The following is a 16,685-nucleotide window of genomic DNA, read 5'->3' as shown; positions in this document are numbered from 1 at the left end:
ATAATAAATGAATATTTATATTTGTTTGCATTCTCAATCTTCATCCACTAAACTTGGTAGAAAAAGACAACTAAGTTTAGAAGAACTGTTTAGCGATGACTATTTAAGTCATAGCCAGGACTTACGTTTCCAGACCAAAAGATAAGTTGAAGAGACTACAGGAATCTCTTAGACATAAATTTTTGACCAACTACCTTATTTCACAGATGAGGAATTGCAGCCTAGTGTGGTAAAGGGACTTGCCTGGATTATTCAAATATTAGTAGTCATGCTGGATCTGGAACCCAGGTCTTCTACTTCTCAGTCTACTTTTTCCCAGCAGACACTGGGGATTCTCCCTTAATGGAATCTTAGGTCTCAGTCTCTACCATGAACTTATGATGCCTGCTACTCGTCAAATGCTTAAAGGTCAGATGGAACCCTAAAATAAGGTAGTATTTTGAAGACTGGATTAGATTCTTGCATAAGACATAATGACAGTTAAAAGCTATTAAATATATATTTAATTGGGCAATCATATTCTTTAGTACCACTGAGTTTTCTCTATAAAACTTCCAGAAGAATTTTAGTGACTGCAGATGGTAACTAGGTCTCTTGCCAAAATTACAAATAAGGAAGAAATGCTCTTATCAGATAAGAGGCACCTGTAATCATATTTTTTAAAATGAATTTTTGAAAATATTCAAAATTTTCAAATGTGAAAAAATGTAGGTATTTTGCTTAAAAGTTTCATGTTGTTGAAAACTCTTTGGAGCAGAAAATGGGATTTCATAGCACTCAATGGCATTTAAACAGTAAGCATTCTCAGCACCCCCACAATCCTTGAGAATGGAACATTCCATTCTTTTCAGTGTTGCTGGATAAGTACTTTAAGCAGAATGCTAGTAATATTCCTGAATGGAAAGATCTGATGGGCAGGATTAAATAGAAAAAAAAATGGTCAGTAAATTTTTACAGATGTATATTTTACGCTTCATGAATTTTGTTAAGGTATAACTGCAAAGTATTTCAAACTTACTAGATTGTCCAACAGATGGTAAATTTAAGATAATCCAATCATTTTAAACCTGAAGAAAATATTCACAATTAAGAAAGTAACCCACATTTTTCCTCAAAATCAAAAGCAAGGTAAAAAAATCTATATAATTTATGATGCAACACTTCTCAAATGATCATTCTCAAAAGCATGCCAGTGTACCATGCGCTGTTCAGAGAAGAAATAGTTCTAACCAACTAAAACACGTAATTTCAACACACTGTCTTGCATGATCCTTACCATGCTCTCAGAACTGAATGATGTTTTCCTAATGGTAACCAAAGTTGATTCTTACATTTCATGAAATATAATACCCACTCTGATGGTATTTCAAGAATTCACTACTTGGAAAAGGATTTTTTGAGGGGTGGGATGAGTGGATAGCAGGGAAGTAGGAAGAAAGTTTAGGACAACATCCAAAATGAAACATTTAGATAAAGCGGGGAAAGATGATTTAAGAAATCACTATATGCAGAATAGTCTTATTTTTTGATACTTCATTCTTATAATTGCAGAGGGACAATTTGGTCTTAACTCTGCTTAGGGTTCTGATAATTCCACATGATATACGACCAACATTACATAGAATTTAAAAGAATAACTGCATTAAAAAAAGATTAACCATGCAATTAGAAAATATTTTTAGATATTTAATAGTAATCTGGGGATCTCTGTCCAGATTTAAATATTTTAAAATGATCAGATGACTAATAAATTTGTTTTGTAGTATTGTGGTATGTATGGTTTCCCCATAATAACTTGAAAATCAAATGTAACTACATGTTGTAATTTCTATTCATTGCTTTCTGAGGACCTAATTTGTAGAATATTAAATTCTGGGTAAATATTTAACGGAGAAATGATTTAGCAAAATTTATCTACTTATAAGTTGAAATACTGTTCATTTTTCATGTTTAGAGGAACAATAAATCAATTTCACACTCATTCTTATATTCTCAATTACTTTAGATGGAATAATTTGGGATTAAAAAGACAATATTTAAAAATTTTCATCCTTAATGTTCTAAGTAAAATCTATTTAAGTAATAAACAAAGAATTAAAATAGTATAACAAAAGGATATTTTAAGAAATAACTCTGATAGTGTACTAGTGAATATATTAGAATTTACAAAAATAAATCTTTTGCTTGTATTTAGATACTGACATTACTGCCTAAGAGTTTAAATTTGTGACTTTAATTCATACAGATATCACATGATATGTTGCAGAATATGCTTTCGTTAGCAAATTTTACTCATGTCTCCTATTTATTAAATGTTTCTTTTTTTTTTAAAAGATTTAATTTATTTGACAGAGAGAGACACAGCGAGAGAGGGAACACAGCAGGGGGAGTGGGAGAGGGCGAAGCAAGCTCTCCGCTGAGCAGAGAGCCTGATGTGGGACTCGATCCCAGGACCCTGGGATCATAACCTGAGCTGAAGGCAGACGCTTAACAAATGAGCCACCCAGACACCCCTAAACAATGTTTCTTTCAAAAACAAAGTAGACTGGTAACTAAAGTAGACAGGTAAGAAAATGCATTGTAGCCAATCTCCAAACCATACTTCCACTCAGAATATTACAAAATGCACAGTAGAATGAAAGATTTTTCTATCTTATGGTTAACTTGTTATTTACCAGAATTGGCAGTGTAATTACCAAGAGTATATCAGAATCTCAAATAATGGCTCAATATCTGAAACAGTGTCGTGAGCAATGACCAGTATATTCCGATAAGATGGTTTTATTTTATTACCATTAAAATTATTTTCCTTGTATTCTTACTCCTTTATTTCAGACATATTTATGAATGATTTTTTAAAAGTTTCACAGATTGTGCAACGGGAGCTTTGTCATTAGTATACACACAATGGTTTTTCAAAACTTGCGTGTATCTAGAATCTAGACAATTAAAACCCAATTAATAGATGGCATCAAATAAAAAGGATACTACAAAGACATCTGATGTTTCTAACAATAATCTCCTGGAATAATATGATCCTACAATGTCTTCTGAATAATCATATAATGTTACTATATTTAGCAAGCTTCACTATTGCTATTCATTATTCCTGTTATTACCAGATATTTAATTCTTTGACATTGGCTACTGATGTATAATAATATAAATATCAGTTCAAAAATTTCCAATCAACCAGAACAGCTTATTTTCCAAACAAAGTGGATAAATGATGGTCTGGAGACCAACAGACTTATTACTTTAACATACCTGACATCTTCTCTGTGACCTGGATCAGCAGGTAGTGTAAATAGCAGGATACAAGCTCTACCTACCAGCTGTATAGCTTTGTATAAGTTACTTAGCTTCTGTTATTGAAATTCTTTCTCTGTAAAATGGGAATATTAATACCTGCACCTCAAGTTACTATTTGGAAGTCTGAGTGTATAATTCAAGGGAAATGCAGTGCAATAGTAAGGTATTGTGTTTATTATCATTATGGCAAATATGATCTTTACTTTTATTAGCAGATAACCTGGAATTCAGAACCTGACTGTACTAGTTGCAAAGACTGAGCTGGAAATGAGTTAAAAACTGGACTTGGGGTTCTTGATTCAACACTGTACTTAAAGTCCAAACCTTGCCTCTGAAAACACTGCTGGTTAGGGAATTTTAAATAAGGGCTGCATTTCATTTTTATCTTAAATAAATTCAACTTAGTAATCTGTAGGAGCTGTATATGAACCCAAATAGGTAAAAAAGTTATTGTGTATTTACTCACCCATAACTCCACTGGTATTTTTTAAGGTACAAAATTTATGTTTAAAATGCTCTTTCTTTTATAAGATCACTAGTTTTCACAACGTAGGGACAATTGGTATAGCAGTTGTTTCAGGAGAACAGGACAATACTACTGTGGCTTTATCTGCTACACCTGAGGATTAGCCATGATTCCTTAGACTTGACAATATTGAACACTACAAGCAAATGTCTTTTTTTTTCTTTTGGCAAGAAACTTTTCTACTAAAACATTCAAGAGACCACTTAAAAAAACTTTGAAAAAAGTTCTTACACCTTAATTTTCTACCTCTTGTATTTTAAAAGCTTAGAAAAGTGAAGCTATTTAACTACAGGCCAAAAGGGATACTCTTAAATTTTCACATTAGTTGTCTCTTTTAGGAAAAAGTAAATACGGCTTTTTTCTAAAATACCTTATCTTTAATTTTTTTCCTAGACCTCATTGGAGGAAAAAGTTCTTATACGTTTCTTTCAGAAATTTCCAAAAAAAAAGCATGTGCACATGCAATTTGGCCTTGAGTTTCTAGACATTTCATAAAGATCTCTCCTTACCCTCCACTCCTCCCTCATTCTCCAAAGGCCATACTGCACCTGCCAAGAGCCTGGGTCTGTCTCCTCGAAGGACGCAAGGGGTCGCCCCTCTCCCAGGAGTGTACCAGCAAACCCAGCCGCAAAGGCCGACTCAAGGGCGAAGCAGCAAGGAGCATCCCTTGCTACGGAAGCTCTCTCCCAGCCCCACTCTCACAGAATAATTGGAATTTTAACCCAAAGCCACCCACTCCCTCTCTCACCCCCCGCTGCACAACCAGAGGGCGCCTCCGACTTGGCCTTGAGACGATTAAGGCCGGTCGAAAAGCAGTTCGCCTTTTGCCTGCGATTTCTCCGGAGTATGAACCTAGAGGTGCGCCACCCGTTGGTCCCCGCCGCCTTGGGGCAGCATCACCGGGCAGCTTCCTGCACGGTTGTCCTCGGCGGTCAGCTGGGGGAGGTGGGAACCAGTAGATGGCCAGGTTTCTTTCCCGTGTCTTCCTTCAAAAACAGGGGCCCCCAAACTGCAATCGGAGGCACCTCTACACTGATGCTCAGGACCCTGTCCCGCCCCAGCACTTGTGTAGCTTCAGACCCTGGGGTCCTCGGTGGGGTGAGGGAAGTAGTGGGTCAGAGCAATGTAAAGCAAGAGACTGCCCTTGGCCCCGGCACCCGTCGCCCCACCCACCTGAGATGAAGTGTCGGCGGACCGGCAAGGCGAGGAGACAGGGACCACCAGGGCGCAAGGGCAAGGCTCAAGCCCCAGGCCGCTCCTTCGGTGAGGCGGCCGCGCGGCTTGAGTGAAAGGGTGGACGGAGGAGTTACGAAGAACACAAACCGTGCAGAGGCCAAGAAGAGTAAATCGGGTGCCCCGACATGTTTAGCTTGGGCCCTCCTGCCCCTTGCTACGCGGTCCCAGAGGTGGTGAGACCTAGCCGGAGCCCCTGGCGCTTGGGCCCAGCTACGATTTTTAAAGGCAATTTTCAGGTGAATCAGACCTTGTCTGCCCGAGGCTAGTGGCACAAAGGGAGCTTTCAGGGGACCCTCACGTCCAGGGACAGGGCGGAGACAAACAGCGTCAGAGAAGCGATCACTAGATCTCCACCTCACACAAGCCCGGGCTGTGTCCCCGCAGCTGCACCCGCGCCCGCCCCGAGGGCCTTCGCTGGCCGGCGCTCCGAGAGGGGGTCCGCGCGCGGGACCCGTCGCCGCCAAGCGTCACTGGCTCCCCGGCGGCGGCGGTCTGAGGCGCCACGGCAGTGGCCTCGTTCTCCGCGCCCCGCGAGCTCCGGGAAGGGTTTTCCCTCCGTGACCCCGCCAGCGTCCCCCGCGCTGGAGCCGGGGTCGCCCGCAGCCCTGCTATTCGCGAATGGACTCCCCACGCGGGCACAGACGCCAGAGGGCCAACGCGCCAGGCTACCCGGGAGCAGGGAGAGGTGCCATTCTCGCGCCTGTCTCCTCATCTCTGGAAGACGCCACCTTTCAGACAGACCAACCCGGGTTGAGGGTTCCCTGGGGTACCCACCCGTTCAGTCCCAGCGAGGGCACTGTTTTGAGACGACTTCACAAGCCAACCTTCCAAGTGACAGGAGTCAGGATAAGGGGCAGTGAGATGGGGAGCCTGAGTCCTGAGGGGAACCCCACCCTCTGTGTGTGTCTGCTCCAGGGGACCCCTGAAAGAGCCTGAAACGGTACAAGCGCTCACGCGTGACAGGCAAGATCGTAACTGGAAAGGCGGCAGCTCAGGCTCCCAGCGGCGGGCTCGGCAGTCCTTAGACCCTCCCCGGAGTGGGATCGCGAGCGGCTCTGCAAGCGCGTAGACACCCGAACCTTGAGCGCCCCGCGTGCCTTTCTGCTCCATTCGTGCGTGGTTGCGGGGGGCGGCCGCGCAGGCGCTCGCTCCCTGGCTCCCCGGCTGGCCCGCGAGCAATTCGCAACCCGAGCGAGGTGACTCGGCGCCGCGGCCGCACCTCCCCCCCCCCACCTCCCCGCCCCGGCGCTTACTCAGTGGTCAGGGACATCTCGCGGGCTGGGTGTCTAGGATGCCAGGGGCTCCAGGCCCCCGTCCCAGTCACGGAAGGAAAGCACAAATACCTAGAGCTTGTCTAAAGAAAACCCAAACTCTTCCTCGAACCTGAAGTCACAAGGGGGCGGGAGCCACGTTAACGCCCAGTCCTCCCGCTTTGGCACCCGCGAGGATGCGGAGCAAGAGAGGGGCGCGTGGAGGAAGGCGTGAAGGACGCCGTCAATACCGGAGCCTGAACTATTACCTCCCCTCGGAGGCGTGGGGTGCAGGGCGGGAGGACCGCTGACGCTGGGAACCGACTCCGGACACGCAAAGGGACCCGACAGGTGAACGCGGCGGGAGGGAGCAAACGTGTAAAAAACCCTGCACTTACTTCTTCGCTGGCGCCTTCCCCGGGAGGCGTTTTGGCTGCCGATGTATTCCATAAAGTTCAAAATGATAAAAAACCAAGAAATCAGTCGCAAGTGCATAGTAACCCAGTAATGTTTCCCTTCCTTTTCTCCTTTTTCTTTTGTTAATTATAATAAATGTTTTAGAAGTATAGGTAGGTGTTAGGCGTATAGGGAGGGAGACCGCAAGCTGCGGACAACTTCTCCAGTCAGATCCGATAGGCGTGCTGGGATGGCAAACGAAGCGGGTCGGGTGCAGGGAAACCAACTATTGTACTTTCAAATTGTCCGAGCCCTGAACCGCGGCGGCTCCGCAAGGGTGGCTGTCAACACCGCGAGCGAGGGTTCCACGAGCAGCGAGCGGCCTCGCCGGGGCGGCCGCAGGTAGCATGGTGAGGCGCGGCGGCGGGCGGGATCCGGGCGGGCGGGTAGCGGCGGCGGCGGCTCCTGGGGCTCAGAGGTGGCGGCGGCTGCGGCGACAGCGGCGGGGGCCCGGGGATCGTAGGGGAGCGGGCGCCGTCGGCACCGCGGCCATGGCCAAGGGGCGGCGGAGAGACCCCGAGCTGCTTCTGCTGTTCGCGAGTAGGAGCCGCTCCAGTGGTGGAGGGAGGGAGGGAGGGAGGGAGGGAGGGAAGGACGGGACGAGGGAGGGGGAAGGGGGGATGGCTGCGGGGGGCGGGGGAGCTCGGGGGCGGGGAAGGAAACTGCTGGAGCAACAACCCTGAGCGACCTCAATAACTTTCAATTTCAAGAAGGAAAGAGGGAGCTGGAAAAGTACAGGCGTTGCGATTTGGCAGAGGGACGGGAAGAGGCGCCTAAGGGGTCCCGGGTCTGCGACGGAGCATCTCTGGACACTGCAAAGAAGGAGAACGCGAGCCGGGGGGAGTGGGGGAGGCACAGCGCGGCGAGAAGAGCCCCTCAGAAGGCAGCTCTCGCGGGGAGAGGTGGGCGCGCTCGCGCCGGGAGTGTTGAGGCCGAAGGTCCCGGCGGGCGCGAGACCCCCACCCCCCACTTCTGAGCCCGGCTGGTCTCCACCGCCTCAGGCTGGGCGCACCAGGCTCTCCCCGCGGAGCGCCACTGCTACCTCGAGCCTCCACCCCCCACGCCGGCGCGCCACGACCGGCCCCAGGGCAGCTCGCCCCTCGCCACCTAGGCAGATCGCTGGGGGGTTTCTGTCTGCGGACTCCTTTCCAGTTTTCTTGAGCACCCCTCCGTTGCTTTGCTCCCTTTCTTTCTTCCTTTCAATAAAGGTAGCTGCAGTTGGGTGCCGGGCGGCTGGTCCGGAGGAGCTCAGTGGGCACAGACGGTCACTTCGCCCGCGGGTTACCTGCCCCGAGTGGGAAGGACTCAGCGGTGTGTGCGTTCAGGACGGTCCCTTTGGAAATGCAGTTGTACTGCCGCTTTCTTCCAAACTGAGCCTTTGCTGCGGCTCCGGGAGATTCCTCCACCCCTCAGGCAGTTCTCTCCTTAGTCTGATTGCCCTCGCTTGGCGCGCGCGCTCTCTCACCCTCTGTCTCCCAATCTTGAGAAGATCTGTTGTGCAATTTGGTTTCTCGTCTAGGGAAGAGGGAATGATATTCAGAAAGATCTTTCCCAGTCTTAGGGGAGGAGGGGAGGGTCCACTACTTCCTCTGTTCCCAGCGTAGGTAAGGGCCCCATGGCAGCGGAAAATAAAGTCCGCTGGTCCACCCAGGGATGGGAGAACCCAGGGCCGGCATTTCTGAGCGGTGTACACCCTGGCTGTTACTAGTCAATGGTTAAGCTTCCCACCTCTTTCCTCCAGTAGCACAAGTCGATGAGCTTCCAGAAGTTACTGAAGAAGTATTATTTGAGTCACAAGCCCCCAAAGTTTTTTTAATATAAACTAATAGGTAGTTGTATTTAACAATATTCGAAGCACTCTACATTATAGCGTTACAGTTTTACACAGCCTCCGAGAGGTCACTTTGAAAAAGTCCCTGATTCAGAAACACCTTGCTAATTCTTTTGCTCAAATAATTTAGGTTTAGAAGATAGCCAAAGCCTTGCTGGAAATCAAGTAAGATTTGTATTTCTTTCTTTTTCCTTCATTTATAATCCCTAAACTGGATTGCCTTCTATTTATGTGTTTATAAGTGAGGGGGATAAAAAAGTTACCGCTCCTAACCATCCCATTTTGCAAGCTTGCAATACTTCAAATTGTTGCATTTCTCTAAAGTCTTCAATGGTGTGGTTGTTATACAGCCCAGAAGAGAGGATTGAGGAGATGAAATGGCCTGGAAGCAAAAGGAAAGGAACATGAAATATACATTCTTGTTAAAGTGCTAAAAATTAGAATCTGAGAGTCTGGCCTTTCCTTGATAATTCCTTAATTAAATTATTAATTACTTTGCTTACCTGTACTGGAATTTTGAAGGTAAGAGTAGTTTTCTTTAGATTTTATATTATGGGAAAGACAACAACCCCAGTAAGGTTATGATTTTTGGCTTATCTTTAAGAATTCCCATTTGCAATTCTTTCTCTGTGGTAGAATGCTATTTTCTGTACATTGCAGGCACACACACACACAAACACACTCCCCGTCTTTATCTGTTGCATAATGTCCAGTTGCAAATGACTGGGTTTATCCGTTTGAACCAGAAAAGTTAGAGATAACAGGACGATTCCAATAATGATTATCCAAAAAAGGAGCTACTCTATTTTTCTATGCCCGTCCCAGTCAGCATTGCTTTCCTTCTTACTTAATACCTCAGATCCTGAATATCTGCACCATAAAATGTGGGGGATTTAAAGGCTGTGGGAGGCTCCCTTTGAAAAGGACTCCAGAGACTGCCTTTCTAATCCGGGATACTTGAGCCGGATGGGATGAGATTGCAAAAGGGATGTAAAAAAAGCAATTTAGTGAACAACTTCAGGGAAATAAACATGAAGACAGACATTTACTTTTCACTCTGTATTGTGCAGACATATGTTAGTTTGGATGAGAATAGGAATGACAGTGTAAATAAATAAACAAGCAGAGTGAGAAGCTGCAGCTCTTGAGCCATCCCAGGAAAGAAGTACTAGATGCAGTATGCAGGAAAAGCTTGTCAAGGAATAAGCACTGTTCTGAGGAAACATAAGGAAAACATTAAATAAATGGAGAGTGTATTCTTTCTCTCTTGACGCTATGCTTTAGAATAACTTTTTCCTGATCCATGTTGCCATACTATTAAATGTGTGTTTACTTGCCTGGCTGAGTTGTCCATTCCCTCAACTGTTCTAGCAGCTTATGGAAAGCATGCCATGCCCTATTTTTGTGCACCATAGTACCTTTTTAAATTTTTAATCAATAAAACAACACTCATAGAAGCCTGTGGCTGCCAATGGATTCCAGGGCCCAAGCCTAAAGCAAATTAAAAACCATAGGCTCAGCATACAAGTCAACATTTGCTTGTTGTTTTTCTCCAGAAAACATTAAAATCCCAGGGAGTTTGAATAACCAGGAATTTAAGAAAGTTGGGCCAGGAGAACAGAATAGTTTTAGATAAAGATGGGGGCTTAAACACATTCAAACTAGTTACTACAACTTCTCATCTCCCCTTTACCACCTCCCCCCCACCAGGCAGTGACAACAGTAACAAGTTATTTTTGTCCATTGCAGGAATGGCACTTTAAGGAAAGAAAATGATTGTCATATTGTTGAATCCATACTCAAATATGTGAAAGGGGGTGTGCTCCAGAAAGAGAGAGCAAGCCCAATCGTTTGGAATGGGATATAACTAGTAGTGATGAGAGATATTTGGCAAAGTTCAGGCTGACATCAGTCATTATACCACAGAGCTAACATGCAGATCCTGAAAATGCTCAACTCTCTAGTTACTCAGATCTGGAGGCATCTGAGTAAGTCAAACAGGGTATTGCTGGCGGGGTCTATGTAACTGACGCAGCTAGATGTCATCCTTGAAATATAGAACAGACAGCAATATTTAAAAGCCATTGAAATTAGCAGATGAAGGACAGCTACTATTTTTAGAGTGAGAAATAAAGGAGACAGAATTATTATAGCAATTTTAAAAAATGATTAAATGGTTATATAGCATTAAGAAAATGAGAAAGTCAAGAGCCATGATGGATTACTTTCTGTCAACAAGAAAGAATGTTCTTCCTCCCAGATGAAGTTATGGGACACTTATAAAATTGTGGTGAGCACTGTCTGGTGTGCCTATTTTTAAAAACTTTTCTCTTTCACAAATAAGCTAATTGCAGGGCTCATTTAAAAGTGAATATCTGGTATTATTTAATATAAAGAATTTAATACCTCAGAAATTTTTGATTATAGAGCTTTAATATAAAGAGGCTAAGTGTTGCAGTAAGACGATTGACTAGTAACCTAGGGACCAAGGTGAAGTTCTTGTTCTGTATTTGTCATTGTGTTTCAGAGTTCTTCGTCTGAAAAATGAGAAAATTCAACTAGATGATCTCCAGAGTGCCTTTTAGCTCTGAAAATAATGGCAACATATCCAAAAAAGAGAAGCATACTTGTAATTGCAAATGTCAATGCTATTTCTAGTTATGTAACAACACAGCTTTTACTTACAGAATTGTGTTTAATTGAATAGGCCCAGATTTAGAAATCTCACAAACTTGTTGATTTTCCGGAAATGCCTAATCCCTTAGAATCCTAGATGACTCTGGCCTAGCACAATATGTCCAGAACAGTTTAATCTCTCTAGATGTCTCTAGACTTTGGGATAAGGAAGAACAGATTTTAAACCCAGGGCAGACACCTGGGGTGGGTAGGAAAAAAGACTTATGAACTTCCCACAGATACCACTCAGTCTCAGTTCCTGTTTTCAGGAATCCTAGGTGAGAAGGGAACAGGGATTTCATTGAATGAGGACTTTCCTTTTTATTTTGTGTTATTCCTTTCTTTTTTCTATCCATATCTTCGGATGAGGGTTTATATCCATGGCTCTTTTGTCTCAGGAAACTCTTCAGAAAGTCAACAGTGAGGTTTAAGTGGCTGTGGTCACAGCTTTAGGTGGAGGGGTTACTGTCAAAGAGATAAAAGTACTATAAGATGGAGCATGCAAGACTAGGTGAGGGATAATTTTAATGAGCATTCTTTTATAGTTGTTTTTGCATGTATTATCTCAAAACAGCCTCAAAACACTTGTTTCATAGAGGAGACAACTAAAGCCAACGAGGTAAAGTCACTTACCTAAACTTATATAGAAACTATTCTTGTGATTTTATATTACCCCAACATCTATTTTCTCTGTCTTCCCTGACCCCAGGATGTTGACTTCTATGGACCAGTCATCAGAGCTTTCTTCCTCTGCTTTCTGGTTAGGTTCAGTCAATGGCGACAGCAATGGGAGCATTCAAGAAAGAGTGATTCTGCTCCCTCCCTGCTTTGGCGTTACTCTGGAAATTGATGTATTCCTCAGGGTGACTATAGCTTTGTTAAGCAGCCCTATTCCCTGGCTCTAGCTCTCAACCAGGTTTTGATAACACCATCTACTCACCCTGCCTCTTTAGGCCTAGGAGTAGAAATGCTAGTGCCTGGGTTCCTCAACATCTCCTGTTGCATCCCTTAACTCTGCACTATTATAAATAGTCCTTTTGTAAAAGTACCTTCCAAAAATTCTTGCTGGGTCTTTAAGTGACACATAAGTATCAGAGCTGGGGCTTGAAAGCTGATTAAAAGCCAGTGATTTTTTTTTTTTCATGTTATCTGGCCTCTCCAGAGGGTGCACCTTGATTAAAACTGAGTTGGGTGAAGGGGGGAGGATGATCAGGGAAGGCTGGAGGGTTTCAGCCAGGAATACTTATCAAGTAAGGAGGATGGCATAACACAGACATCTGAGTAAGGCCATGGGCTAAACCAGAGTGAATAACTAGAATCAGAATGGCAAGGAGCAGAGCAAAGCTCATGTTCAAAATTGTAGCCAGGCATTAGAAATAAGGTGAGAAACAGGAAAGGAAGGAGCAAGGCAGCACACAGCATCAGCAAAAGATGAATGACATTGATTGTAAGGCTGTTTTGATTAAGTTGCTTTTTATTTATTTATTTTTTTCCTGCTAGATCTAAAACCAGTCTTGAACACTCCATAGGTAAGTAAGGGTACCTTATTGGAAAGGGTAGTAAAGGGTAACAGCTAATGTAAATCAGTCGTCCATTCATCCCACAAATGTTTGTTGATGCTGCCTGCTATGGGTGTCTCCAGGCTAGACAAAGAAGCAGAGTTTTATTTATGGTCCTTAAGACAAGAATACTGAAGAGATGACTTTATAGTTTGTGTTGGTGTTCTGGTTAAAAGCAGTATTACAGTTTATGACAGAAATAAAATGGCATGTAGAGGCATTATGGGCATATTCAACAAGAGGCTTTAGGAAACATCTCTTTAAAGCATCTATGTTAAAAAATAAAATGCTTTTCTCCATCCCTATAACTACCTCTCATTTATGGTTTACATTTGTTACTACTGAGTAGTAACTACATGAGTAGCCACTTTTGGTCAGTTGATTACTCTTACTTCAGCATTTACTGACCGTGTAGCAAACACCATGGTAGCTTCTAGAGATACAAAACTATGAAGACTAGGGCCTTGCCCTCAAGGAGAACACCATCAGTGAGGAGGCAGGCACAGAAATCATTGACACTTACATGAAATAAATGCTATGTGATAAAGACTATGTGGTATGTTATGGGAAGAGGAAAGAGAAACAAAGCTTGGGGTGGGGGGTAGAGATAAACTCTGTGTCTAAGATGTACAGCATTTAAAAGACTTGATGGTGAATCTTAATGTGGATAAGGAAGGATTCCTTCCTTTGCTTTAGGTTGGTACTGATTCAGAGGTGGAGGTATAAGTTCTTCTGTCTTATTTTCTGGAGGTCAGTGGTCACAGTCGGCTGCCTGCTTACTAGGGAGGCAGCCATACCCCAGGAGTGGTATCAGACCTCCTACTCCCCCAGCAATTCAATGTGGCTCAGTATTGACCATGTGGGAGTGTTGTTAATGGCTGATACATGTGCGGGGGTCTATGTAGGTTAATGATTTGACTAGTTTATTTTAGATACACTGTGGGTAGATTCTTCTCATGTGAGAAAAATGACACTTCATTTCTCCTATTTTCTACAAGTGTTTGAATGTACTTAGAGTAACAAAGAAATGAAGGTCAGCGTTGCTCTCGTTCTCTGACTCCAGCCCCATGCTTCACCATTCCCCACACATTCTACAATTCCTTTCCAACTTGTTCTCCCCAGTTTTTTATGACCCCAACCTCACCCAGAAGTCTCTTGCTAAGCCTCATCCATTTGGCTGTCTTTCCCTCTCCACATTAGAAGATCCCTGCTCTGAAACTTAGCCTTAGCTCACATAGTCCTGATAAAGGGCTGGCCTAGCTCTGCCCTTCTCTCTTTCTTCTTTACTTCCACATAATTCTTTCTTTCTAGAAACATATTTTGATTTCATAGTGGCCTGTGGGGATAGATGTAGGGAGTTAAAACCATTATGAGGAATAGAAAGGGTTCTCATTGGCTGGTGCTTCTGACGTTTGCATGCTAACCATCTTGCCATGCTTTCCAATTGCCTCAGTGAGAAGTATTCTGCAAGAAAATGAAGAATAACAAAGGACTTTCCTTCCAGGGAGATGCTATTCTGTTACATATTGCTGTAACCACCCTTAAAACTTAGTGCTTGAAATTATTGACTATTCATGGCTTCTCACAATTTTGTAGTTGACTGGTTCTCCTGCTTGTCTCCCTGAAGTGCTCAGACACTTCATTCATATGCTGAATTCAGCTGTCAGTCACTGAGCTTGGGCTCATCTGAGATGCTAGGGAAGGTAAGCCTCTCTCCTCCTGTGGTTTTTCATCCTCTGAGCATGGAGCTCTTTGGGTTCTAGATGCATAAAAAGGGGAAACTGCAAGGCCTTTTGGAAGTCTTCCAGTGTCATTTCCACTACATTTTGTTGGTTAAAGCAAGTTACATGGCTACCTCAGATTCCACGGTTTACCCAATAAATTCTATCTTTAATATGAGAATTATTGGCTGTTTTTAACCCATCAAGAGCTGGTGAATGGGTTACTGATCTTTGTATAAAGTCAAGCTTTCAAACCCCTTGGCAGGTCAGAAAACTGACACTGAGTTGAAATAAGAAAGCAAAATTAGGTTTACCATATATTCTATCTGTAAATGCTGTTCTGGTTCTAGATTAGTTCTTTCTCTGGATTAAGTTTAAATTCTGGTCTGGACACCTCAGACTGTTAAATCAGTACAAAGTTCCAGACTACTTTTATGATAAAGTTTTGGCCTTGAGTCTATTAGTAGAGAGCTATTATGGTTTGGAACTCAGAAAAAAATTGCTGGGGCATTCTGATTGTGGGGAAGTCATGAGGGCTTCCTTTATGTAGAGGTAACTTCAGCCTGTTATTTTCCTTCCTTTCTTTCTTGTCTCAAGAGCTAAGATAGCATTACTTAAGATTTGTGAATACAACATAGAAGTCTCCTCATTAAAAAGAGCCACTGTGTAAATGCTTTCTTGCTGGGAGGTCTTTCTTTGGTTTACTAAAATTGACTGAAAGACTTGTAATTTTAGTGCATATGAACATGAAGTCACTATCGTTACATTCCATAATTCTAAGATTTAATGAAATAGATACACTCATTTTGCCCTACAAAATAGATAAACCTTCAGGGTTTAAGAAAAGAGGCAAGTAAACTAATGGATTTACTCCTTCACTGTTAATTGATTCTCTAACTTACTTAGAAATGATAGATTGATTTTGCATGACTTTAAGGTGAATTTTCATTATTTGTAATCATAAGAATCAATGCTTTTTTAGTAACATTATAAATTACATAAAATATGGTCTTTCACATTTTTGTTAAAGATCATACTATAAGAGTTAGAAATTAGGCCAGCCTAACTTCTAATAGGTAAGTAAGAACTTGAGGATATTTCCCCCAAATAATGATACTTACACATATAGCTTGCTTTCCTCTGTGTATATGAATGTGTATATGTATTTTTCATCTATTAGTTCTCATTGGTGAAATTATGCACATCCTTATGTACACTACTTGAAATTATCACAATTAGAAATTTATTTTAAGTGCAAATATTCTCAAGGAAGTTCAGAACTAGTGAATTATTTTAATTAGATTTTTTTTTTTTGTAACAGATCTCTGACATTTGACAAGGGGAGAAGGTCCGACCTGTGTAGGGCATTATGAAATGTGAGTATTTGGGAGATTTGTATCTAAAGGATGCTTAGTGATTATGAGAGGTGAAAAGTGAGGGCAGAAACAGAAACTGCAAGAAAAAGCAGCAGTACAAGGGAGGTGGAGTGTTTCAAGGATGAACTTATTTTTCTATGAATGGCCCAATAATGCATTAATAAAAATTTAGATTAGACACTTCATGGCAGTCTCCTTAATGTAGGAGGAGATTGTGTTAGAATATAAAATGGATTGCTCTAAAAAATATATAATTCCCTGATGCAGATTCACCTGAGTAGGGATGTCCTATGACACAAGAAAATTATCCACAATATACACTGAAGATTAAAAGTAGCTGAGTACAGATGCACATCAGAACCATAATGAGTTATCACCTCACAACAGTCAGAATGACTAGTATCAATAACAAATGTTTGCAAGGATGTAGAGAAGAGGGAACTCTTGTATACTGTTGGTGGGAAAAATAGGAGGTTCCTCAAAAAGTTAAAAATGGAAATACCATATGATCCAATAATTCCACTACTGGGTATTTACCCAAAGGAAATGAAAATACTAATTTGAAAATATATATGTACCCTTATGTATACTGCAGTATTATTTACAATAGTCAAGGTATAGGAACAACACAAATATGTCCATTGATAGATGAATGGATAAAGAAGATATGAGATATTTATATATATTACATATATATAAAATAGATACTCAGCTTTAAGAAAAGAATGAAATCTTACATTTG

General features: G+C 42.6%; 1 protein-coding gene and 1 long non-coding RNA gene across 5 annotated transcripts in view; one reads left to right on the top strand and one right to left on the bottom strand.

Moving 5' to 3' along the window:
- The window catches only part of RSPO3 (R-spondin 3), a 90,614-nt gene extending 83,291 nt beyond the window's left edge, over positions 1 to 7,323 (bottom strand). For 3 of the 4 annotated variants that reach the window (XM_073893891.1, XM_073893893.1, XM_025860878.2), the window contains exon 1: positions 6,723 to 7,323. In XM_073893891.1, the coding sequence (XP_073749992.1) occupies positions 6,723 to 6,819 (97 nt within the window). In that variant the 5' untranslated portion in view covers positions 6,820 to 7,323. Of the gene's footprint in view, positions 1 to 6,327; positions 6,421 to 6,722 lie in introns of those variants that run through there. The other variant, XM_073893892.1, reaches the window with a different exon arrangement.
- The window catches only part of LOC141372988 (uncharacterized), a 72,763-nt gene continuing 63,111 nt past the window's right edge, over positions 7,034 to 16,685 (top strand). Inside the window, exons 1-2 of the long non-coding RNA XR_012378562.1 lie at positions 7,034 to 7,130; positions 15,889 to 15,943. This is a non-coding gene — a long non-coding RNA (uncharacterized lncRNA). The remainder of the gene's footprint in view (positions 7,131 to 15,888; positions 15,944 to 16,685) is intronic.

The sequence above is a fragment of the Callorhinus ursinus genome, unplaced genomic scaffold, assembly GCF_003265705.2.
Source record: "Callorhinus ursinus isolate GAN/ISIS: 27379988/994484 unplaced genomic scaffold, GSC_fseal_2.0 scaffold6, whole genome shotgun sequence".
Lineage (NCBI taxonomy): Eukaryota > Metazoa > Chordata > Mammalia > Carnivora > Otariidae > Callorhinus > Callorhinus ursinus.
Note: the sequence above shows the minus strand (reverse complement) of the source record. Positions and strands in the feature narration are given on the sequence as shown.